Here is a 10,392-nt window from a genome sequence, read left to right on the forward strand (position 1 = left end):
TTATTACATCCTATACTAAAATTTCACAACATTCACTTTTGATTTTTTGTGTGTGGATGTTCTTTACATTTGCATTATTGTAATCATTATGTATTCTTTTTTTTTACTCAGCTTTATTCTGCATCAGTTTAAGCAGATCTTTCCATGCTTCTTTGTAATCATGACATTTGTAATTTTTAATAGCACAATAAGATTGGATTGCATTGATGTACTAAAATTTGTTAAATCCTTTCTCAGTTTATGAATGTCTACTTTGTTTCCAATTTTTTTTCCTATTACAAAAAGTGTTGCTCTCTCTTTCTCCCTCCTCCAGCTGTCCAGGAGCTTCTAGCGTTTGACAGCAGCGTCTCCTCTTCTTGTTGCTGGGGTGCAGTTCATCCTTTAGGATCCCTGCTGAGTCTGTCTGAAGAGCCAGGTCCCATTTTAGCTGTTCAATAAGAGCATCCTGAAGTTAACCTTCTTTGTGGAAGTGTGGGGAAAACAGCCAAGCTCTTCTGAAGGTTCTTGGAACAGAAGAAGGCACTTGCGAGCACCATGCCCAAGTTTTATTGTGATTACTGTGATACCTATCTCACTCATGATTCTCCATCTGTGAGGAAGACCCACTGCAGTGGAAGGAAGCACAAAGAGAATGTGAGAGACTATTATCAAAAATGGATAGAAGAGCAAGCCCAGAGCCTGATTGATAAAACAACCACCGCATTTCAGCAAGGAAGAATTCCTCCCAATCTTTTCTCGGCACCTCCACTAGGAGGGCCTATGATCCCACCTCCTCACCCTAGCATGATGGGGCCTCCCCCTCCTGGGATGATGCCTATGGGGCCCCCTCCTGGCATGAGGATGCCCATGGGAAGTCACATGCCTATGATGCCTGGCCCTCCGATGATGAGACCCCTTCCCCATCCCATGATGGTGCCCACTCGCCCAGCGATGCCCAGACCAGACAGATAAAATAAAGGAAATACAAGAAAGCCTATTTCTTAATTTTCAGTTTTTTGTTCTATTTCACCAGAACATCATGGTGCTGGGCCTCAGATATGTTTTTTTTTTCTTTTTTTCCCCTTCCCTTTTAAAACATTGACACTTTTCTGTCACTATCACTTTCAGTGGTCTAATCCTTCCCCTGCCCTTCAGTATTTTCCTCCCCTATGATAAATAAGCACAGTGAAGAAAAAAAGCATATTGAACATGTCTAAAAATTCTCCCTTTTTCTGCACCTATATAGTTTTAATACCTCTCTGCCAAAGGAAAAGAAAGAAAATTTCCTTTACCAGTCCTCTGAAGTCACAGTTGCATAATACATTCATTGATCAGAGCTTTTAAGTCTGTCAGTGTTGTGTTCCTTAATATTATGGTGGGTGTAAATTGTTTTTCCTGTTTCTGCTTACTTTTCCTCTACCATTAGTACATAGACACCTTGATGAATTTCTCTATTCCATGTTCATTTCTTACAGCACAATAATATACCATCACTTTTGTATATCTCATATATTGTTTGATGTTCTCAATTGGTGGGTGTTGGTTTGCAGTTCTTTGCTACTACAAAAAGTGCTGCTTTTGATATTTTTGTATATATGGAACCTGTCCCGCTATCTTTGCCCTTTTTGGGTTATATATCAATAGTGGTATCACTATCAAAGATGTGTGTTTTAGTGACTTTTTAGAGTAATTCCAAATCATTTTTCAGAACTGTCAGACAAATTCATAGCTCCACCAAAAGTGCATTAGTGTGCCTATCTTTCCACAGTCCCTCCAACACTGACCATTTTCCTCTTGTCATCTTTCTTAAAATTATTTGTGTAAAGTGAAGCTTCAGAATTTTACTTTGCATTTCTCTTTTTAGAGAATTGGAGCATTCTGTCATGATTGCTGATAGCTTGCCAGTTTGGGGTTTTTTGGGTTTTTTTGCTAACTGCCTCAGAGGTGGTTTCCAAACATGTAAGAAGAATTCCTACTTCCTGTCAAAGAAACTATTTAAAAAGGAAGAGTGGGGCAGAAATGTAGCTTATATTTGTATTATTTGTGACATATAAAAATAAAAAAAAATAAATATAAATAAAAGTATTAATTGTTTTAGCATTGAAAAAGTGTTGCTATAAATATTTTGGGGTATGTAAGAAATTTCTTAGTAATGCTTCTTTGGGGTTTGTTTAGTAATTGAATCTATGGGTCAAAAGATTCAGAAATTTTATTCACTTTATTTGCATATTTCTGAACAACTTTCCAAGATGGTTGTACTAATTCACAACTTCCCCAACAAGGCACTAATGTGTCTAATTTTCCACAATCCCTCTGACATTGAGTATTCCCAACTTTTGTTGTCTTTGACAATTTTCCAAGTATGAGGTGAAATTGTAGAGTTGTTTTTTGTTGTTTTGTATTTGTGTTTTGTTGATTGTATTTTTCTTATTTTAAGTGATTTGGATCATTTAAAATATATTTCAATATATTTTTAATAGATAGTGATTCTTTACGGAATTGTGTGATCATATCCTTTAACCACTTGTCTATTTGAGAAAGACTTTTTATATTTTGGATATCAAACCCCTATCAGCGAAATTTGATACAAAGTTCTTTCCCATTAAGTTACTTCCATTCTTACCCAAGATGCTTTGGTTAATTTGTGAAGAAACTTTTCAGTTTCATGTTATTAAAATGATCTCTTTTAGACTCTTTAATCATTTCTGTACCTCATTTGATTAAAAATACATCTCCTATTCATAGCTCTTCTAATTTTTTGTGGTATGATCTTTCATTATACCATGAATCCATTTTGAATTTATTGTAGAATATGACATCAAGTGTTAGACTAAGACTAATTTTTTATAAATAAAAATAAAAAATAGAAGCATAGTTTTATTACCTCTTCTGAATTAGCTATGTACTATAAAGCTTTATTAGCTTTGGTTGTTGCATACTGTTTGACAATTTTCTGATATCATTTCACATGTTTTCCATATATTTTTGTTTGCTGTTTTTTATTGTTATGATATTCTCTTACATTAACATAACATAATATTCATCTGCTTTTCAATTAGTATTCATTTTAATTGTTTTTGGATTTTGTTGTTGCAAAATAGTCATTTAAAAAAAGGTCAGTCCTCCCACATTTTTATGATCTCTATTTATATCAAAGGATATGACTAGAATTACAATTCTTTTTTAAAATAATGTTAGTTCTCAAAAAAATTTCCACCAGGCTATAGTCTATCCAATATTCTAATAGAGCAATTTTTTTTCAGTATCCACCAATATTAGTTTTATTATTTTTCCAGTCTTTTGGACTAATTTAGTGGAAGAAAAATATCTTAAAATTGTCAAGTTGAATTTATTGAATTTTAAGGGAATTTCAACATATTTTCATATAACTATTAACAGTTTTGAGAAGCAGCAAGGCACAGTGGATTGAGAACTTGCTTTAGAGGCCAAAAACCTTGAGTTTAAGGGACGGCTTTGATATATACCAGCTATGTGATGCCAGGGATACCATTTAACCTCTCATTTTCCCAAGCAACTCTTTTAAGACTATAAGTGATCAACAAGTTTCTGGAGTAGTTCATCTACATGAGTAGAGGGAGTTTTCATACTAGAAGTTCCTTATAGCAATAAGTCATACAAAGGAGAAAAGGGGTTAATTTTAAAAGGGTTGGACTTGATTATTTCAGAGTGGTCACCAGGAATTTAATTAATTCCAAAGAGATTTATTTGCAATTTCATTACAAAATGTAGAAAGAATAAAGTCAGACATCAGAGAGAGGATAAGGTAAGATATCTAGCCTAAACACTAATTTACTCCTGGCCCCTGGGAAGGGAGAGTTAGTTCTTAGCCAGAGGGGCCTCGGCCCTTGTAGCCGAGGCCCTGGGGATATAGGGAGCCTCTCTCAAAAGTGGATCTTTCCTGAGGCCAGTCTCTTCAGAGAAAAACCAGCAGTTAAGAGTCAGCCTTTCACTTACCATGTGTCAATCCAGTCAGAAACAGGGTCTCAGGTCCAGTCAGCAGATCAAAGAATGAAGAATTTCTCCAGTCTCCACTTCCCAAAAATGAAGAACTGTCACAGGAAGTGACAGCCCTTTTAAAGACATTTTCTCTTGCGTTACTTCCTGTGCCTTTTTCTAATTCCACATCTACCAATCACAGTTGAAGTCCTGCTCTAGGACTGCCCAGGAGGCAGTCAGTTGATTGATTCGTCACCTACTATTGCACACATGGGTCACAGACCTCCCACTTCATGATTAAGTGGAATGTTTGCACTTTTGGTAATTAGATCTAAAAATGGGCAGATCTCCATACTTTAAGTAGGGTATTTACACTTATGAGGATTAAATCTAAAAAGTCTGGGGTTACAATTTAATCTTTACAATCAGGGGAGAGTTAAATTTGATCTTCATAGTCACAGATCTAGACAATCCCCCCAATAAATGATAATTTATATTTTCTTATTTGAATACCAACAATTAGATGGTATGTGTAACTCTAACATGAGGACTTTGGGGACATAAGTGGCTACCACTAGAACAAGATAAGAACATGAGATTTAAACTAAAATAAAACCTTCAAAATTATTTAATCCAATTCCCTCATTTCACAAATGCTATCACCTAGGAGGTGAGATGAAATTTCATGTTCAAGATCACACAGATAGTAAATAGAAGAGTTAAGTTTATTTTGCCACTCACCCAGAAAGAATGTTTTGCATTCTGGCTCTTTTTCTTCCCCATGGTTTATATAGACCATGTAAATGTTTTCTTTTTCTTCTTTTTTTAACCCCTACTTTCCATCTTAGAATCAATGTTCCAAGGCAGAAGAGCAGTCAGGGCTAGGTGATCAGGGTTAAGTAACTTGTCCAGGGTCACACAGCTAGGAAGTGTCTGAGAACAAATTTGAACCCAGGACCTCCCATCTCTAGGCTTGGCTCTCACTTCACTGAGCCACCTCACTCCATCCCCCTCCTCCATGCATTCTTGAATAGCTCTTTGAGGTAGCAAGGGTTCCCCTCTATTTAAATATCTTAGGTAATTTGTCATATTTACAGTAAATTAATGGAACTAGGTGAAGAGAAAGGAAGAAACTAAGATTCTCAGGCTAAAACATGTAAAGACAGTCTGGATTATAAGATCATAGTTATGGAGCTGGAAGGGACCTCATAAGCCATCTGGTGCAACACTTTCATTTTACAGAGGAAGAAACTGGGACCCCAAGAAGTTAAGTGACTTGACCAAGGCAGTACAGGTAATAAATATCGAAGTCGGCATCTGGCTCTAGACCCTCTGCTTTCAGAGTCCACATTCTTTCCACTATAATTGTGTCTATTTAGAAAAGAGAATGAATGAATTGATTGAGTTGGATAAGAATTTGGCATCAGTGTGCAGAGCAGCTTCTCAGAATCAGAGAAAGTATGTGGGTTGGTTTTTTTTGTTTTTTTGTTTTTGTTTTTTTGGTCTGTTTTGTTTTGATACTGAAGAGGCAGGATATAATCCATTAGTCACTTTCTACCTGGGGTGTGACAGTACTGGGTCATATGGCCATCCCTCCCTGGAGCAATGACTTCCAGGCTGATGGGTGGGAGCCAGTCCCTGTGCTGTATGCTGGGCATAAATGCCACACCAAATGTTCTTTCATCTAGTACCTGCTTAGTGTCTTTAAAAGACTTCCCCAGGTGCCCACTGAGGTAATTTAGTATACAAGGACTTTGAAGGGGACGGGTGTTTGACCATATGTTATACCCTGTGGTCGATACACTGTGGGCACTCTGCAAATGTTCCTACAAATGTTAATTAACTATTTACCTTTATACCTGCATCCACAGCTGGCTGTTCAGCTGTCTCTGAGCCAGAAGAAAACACAGAAGATTTCCACTGTTCTGTGATTCCCTCCTGGCTATTCCCTTCCACTGGTCATAAGAACAGCCCTACATGCTCATCCAGCCTATCCATTGCCATTCTATCCAATGAAAGGGAAGGACAGGCCAGAGAGTTATAGTGATCTGGGGCATCCATTTGCTGAGGACCATGCAAATACATTGTGGTCATAAAACCATGAGGTTAGAACTGAAAAGAAATGTAAAAATGCCATTACCTTTCATCTGAGCATTTCAGATTACATGCATATAATCTCTCTCATTTTTATATATATATATATATATATATATATATATATATAAATATTTAACAAAATAAATATATTTGTTATAGAAATATATCAAGTATGTATGCATTTTAAATATATAAATATATCATGTATAAATATATTAATATGTATATAAGTATATAAATATATTTATATTTAGATATATAAAATATAACATATCTAAGTCTAAATATACATAGTATATATTTTATATGCATATAAAATACACAATATGGATAAAGAGATACTTGTAATAACTATAATATAATAAACATACTTGAATATATTATATATAATATATATAGTAAATGTATAAAAATTAAATACATGTTTTCATAATATTTAATAAAGGGCAACTAGATAGCAAAGTAATAAAGTCGTAAAGTCAAAAAGATGAATCTTCTTGAGTTTAAACCTGGATTTAGTCACTTACTAGCTGTGTCACCCTGGACAAGTCACTTAACTCTATTTGCCTAGGTTTCCAAGCAAATGGCAACCCCTACCCTTCATCCCATATCTTTGCTAAGAAAACCCCAAATGGGATCACAAAGAATCAGACATCACTGGAACAACCAAACAAAATATTTATTATATACTTACATGTTTTCCCTGTTGGAATGTGAACTTTATATTCTCAGTGTTTTGGAAAGTGGTTGGCATATAATAAATTCTTCCTAAATGCTTGTTTACTGATTGACTAAAACTAGGGTTTCTATTCATTTTTTTTTTTTACTTCATGTACCCCTTTGGCAGTCTAGTGAAGTTTACGAATCTTCTGTAGAATGATATTTTAAATATTAGGGTTACAGAAGAAACCAGTTAAATTGAAATAAACATGGAATTTTTTCTCACTCAAATCCATAGTTCATGGATCTGAAATGTCTCTTTAGGCTCCTTTAGGGGGGCAGACATGGAATCCTTTAGAAAGCATGAACTCAGGTTAAGGGCCCCTGAGCCAGTTCAAGCCACTCAATTTATAAATAAACTTATGACTTAGGAAGATTCAGTCTAAAATATGTTCACCTGTCCAAGGAAGGTCAATCATGACCACCAAAATCCTTTTCTGCTCATTACTCAAAGGTATTGGAAGCTCTTCATAAAATGAAAATGTTATCTGAGAAAAGTAACACAGAGCAGAAAGGACTATTTTAGTGACTATTGAGTTATTGTATATGCCCTAGGACAAATCAGGGTATAGAAGGAATAAAATATAGGAAAGGTAAATTTTGCCAAAGGAAAAAGTTGTGGGGAAGAGGTTGAGAAGGATGAGGGAGAGGTTGTCCACTGTAGCGGGGCACCATAGCTGGGAGACCTGGGCATACAATGGAGGCGTGAGCTGCCTGGTGGAGGGGAGTGTTTAAAGGGACACACAGTACTGTGAAAACATTTCCTGATTTTGCAATTTTGTGCATCTTCTCTTCTTTTTTTTTTCCTGGATTCAAATTTTGATTTGATTTGATTTTTATTCTAAGATACTCTATTTTTCTAATTACATTTAATACAATTTTTACCATACTTATACATATCCTCTTCTTATAAAGGTCATGAGTCTGACTTTGAGGTATAGTGGATATCTCAGGATAAGTAAGACCCACTTTCAAAGGAGGGAAAGGAACACATATTTTTAGGAACAGTTGAATAATTTCCCTTTCCTAGGGCACAAAATGATTTTATACACTATATTGGAGTCTGGATGCTATTTGGACCTGATTTTCAGGTTACCTGGAGATTAGATTACTCTCTGACCTAGATTACTCTCTGACCTATTTTCTAGGTTAGTTGTTTTCGATACTATATAGCTTACATTTTCCTCTTTTTAAATTTTATTTTAATATCTCTAGTTATCTCATGGTATCATTGTTTTTTATTTGACTTATTTTAAATTTCAGAGTTCAATCTGGGTAATGTCTGTCCTAAGCAATTAATTTTCTCTGCCATTCTTTATTCCATAGCTATTGTTTATTTCAATATTCCATTTTCAATCTTTTTTTTTTATTTCTTCCAGGGAATCTTGTATTTTTTGTCACCAGTTTTCCTGAGGTTCTCCAGAGACTTACTATAGAATTTCCTCTTCTTCTATATTTGCCTTTTCAGCTTCTCTCAGTCCATAGCATTTCATGTGTTCAGAATTTTCTCCTGTTTACTCTTCTCTCTAACCTCAGTATCAAATTAATGCTTTGTACTTGGGTCAGACTTTGCTCCCTCCCACAATCTCAGATGGTGTGGGCATGCCATCTTTAGCCCAGTCCTTGTGTTAAGTGCTTTACAAATATTTTCTTACCTGATCTTCACAATAATCCTGGGAAATAGATGCTATTATTTCCATTTACAGATGAGGAAACTGAGGCAAATGGACATTTAGGACTTGTCTGAGACCAGATTTGATCTCAGGTTTCTGTCACTCACCTTGCCAAAAGAACTTTTAAATTCTAAAACCCATAAGATTGTCTCCAAGAGTCTGTAACCATTGTATCATGTAGATGCCTCAAGTTTCCTACTGGACATTGGTCTCTGCTGCCTGAGCAATGGTTGTCCAGACCTGCCTGGGCCTGAGTACACTACCTGGGCACTGGTCTGGCTCTGGGTCCCAATCTGCATTTGAACTTTGTCTTTTGCTTACCTTGGCTTATCTCCACTCAGAGCGATTATGTTCAGTCCCAGACAAGATGAGGAAACTTAAAACCACTTTCTGGGTATTTTTTAGTTTATTTTTAGTTTTATTTGTTTGTGTTATTTTCTAGCACATTTTTAGGGCTTAATTAGAGTGTTTGAGGGACCATCTAGGACCTTCTAGGGTCCAAACCATCAGCATCGGTCCATATATTTTTTTCCCATCCACTAGTTCATCAAGGTCTGAAGTTTTTTTTCCCCCAAAGTAACTTAAAAAATAACTTCAAAAGGGGAAACTCCATTCCTTTTTTTCTCGAAATCCCTGGATATATATTGTTTTCTCCCTAATGCCAGCAATTGTGGCAGAAATATAGCTTGGCAGCAGGCAGATTTGTGCTGTTTTTTTTTTTTTAATATATTAGCACAGATTGTACAGAATATTCTTCAAGCTTTCCTACTTTGTTCTGGCTGACCATGTTAATTCAGTAGTTAACAAAGCAACTACTCTACTGGCCACTATTCAGAAAGAACTCTGTGGACCCTTAAAAGAATGGGACTCACCCTCAGTTATTTTTTTCTTTCTTACTACAAAGTAAGTAAATAATTCCAATTTTTTGTTATGAGTAGAGGCTAGTCATTTTTACCTCCCCCCCAAACATAGGTCAGTAACTCTCACATGGCACCTAGGTCAGGGGAGCCCAAGGAGGTAACCCTGAGCTCTAGCTTTTGGCTATTTCTTCTGTTTATGCTTTTCCTGTTGGTAGGTGACATAACAGCAATCATGAGATGTTGTGGAGATAATTTCATGAGTTTAAGCATCTGAAGGTTCTTCTGCTGGAGGGGATTTTTTGCATTGGAGAAGAGGACCACCAAATAGAGGCTTGGCTTGCCAAAGGATATGGATTTGGAATTATTTGGCCAGTACAGAATTGACCCACAAAATATTTCATGTCCTGATATTTAAGTCTAACTTCCTGGCAGAGGACAATAGTAGTTAATACTGTCACTTGTTTGATTTTAAGTTTCTCTCAATTAGAAATGATGAGGCTAATGATAGTTACTGGCTAATGATAAATTACTGAATCCTATTTTGAGTCTCTGTCCATTAAACTGATGAGAGTCTTTTTTGTACAGGGTTTTTTTTTTTTTTGGTATATAGAAAATAAATACCTGTCCCATACGTAGTTCAAATCTTGCAAGTACTTTTCAAGTCCTCTATTTAGGAAGACCTTCAAAAATAGTTAAACCTATTTCACATGATTTCTCCTTGAAGGACCATGGTCGAGTTTTGTGTAACAAACTCTAAAGAGTGAGAAGAGGAATCTCTCATTAGAGGCCAGGTTCCCTCTGAACTGAATTGGGTTTAATTTCATTCCTGGATCCAGAACAGATGGGGGACCCTTAGTTGAGAGGGAGAACTTGAATAGTACCTCAACTTCCTGGGCTCTGCATTAGTGCTAAGTGGTTGACTTATAAAGACTGACAGGCTTATAGCCTTCTTATTCCTGGTGAATACTAAAAAGGACTTTAATTGAATTTAAGAGTTAATTTCTCCCCTCCTAAGTGGTTCCTTGCAGGGATCCTTATTTTGTACCTTTTTACAGCAGTATTTTATTCTCAGAAAGATTACTCAATCAATTCTTGCTCTATAATAT

The 10,392-nt window shown here is 35.9% G+C and overlaps 1 protein-coding gene across 2 annotated transcripts in view; it reads left to right on the forward strand.

The window, feature by feature from the left end:
* LOC103105462 (U1 small nuclear ribonucleoprotein C-like) overlaps window positions 1-2,678 on the forward strand; it is a 73,720-nt gene extending 71,042 nt beyond the window's left edge. For both annotated transcript variants that reach the window (XM_056805307.1, XM_056805308.1), the window contains one exon: window positions 314-2,678. In XM_056805307.1, coding sequence (XP_056661285.1) covers window positions 535-951 — 417 coding nt within the window. In that variant the 5' untranslated portion in view covers window positions 314-534 and the 3' untranslated portion in view covers window positions 952-2,678. The remainder of the gene's footprint in view (window positions 1-313) is intronic.
* Window positions 2,679-10,392: the final 7,714 nt, after the last annotated feature.

This window comes from Monodelphis domestica, chromosome 7 (assembly GCF_027887165.1).
Source record: "Monodelphis domestica isolate mMonDom1 chromosome 7, mMonDom1.pri, whole genome shotgun sequence".
NCBI classification, from domain to species: Eukaryota; Metazoa; Chordata; class Mammalia; order Didelphimorphia; family Didelphidae; genus Monodelphis; species Monodelphis domestica.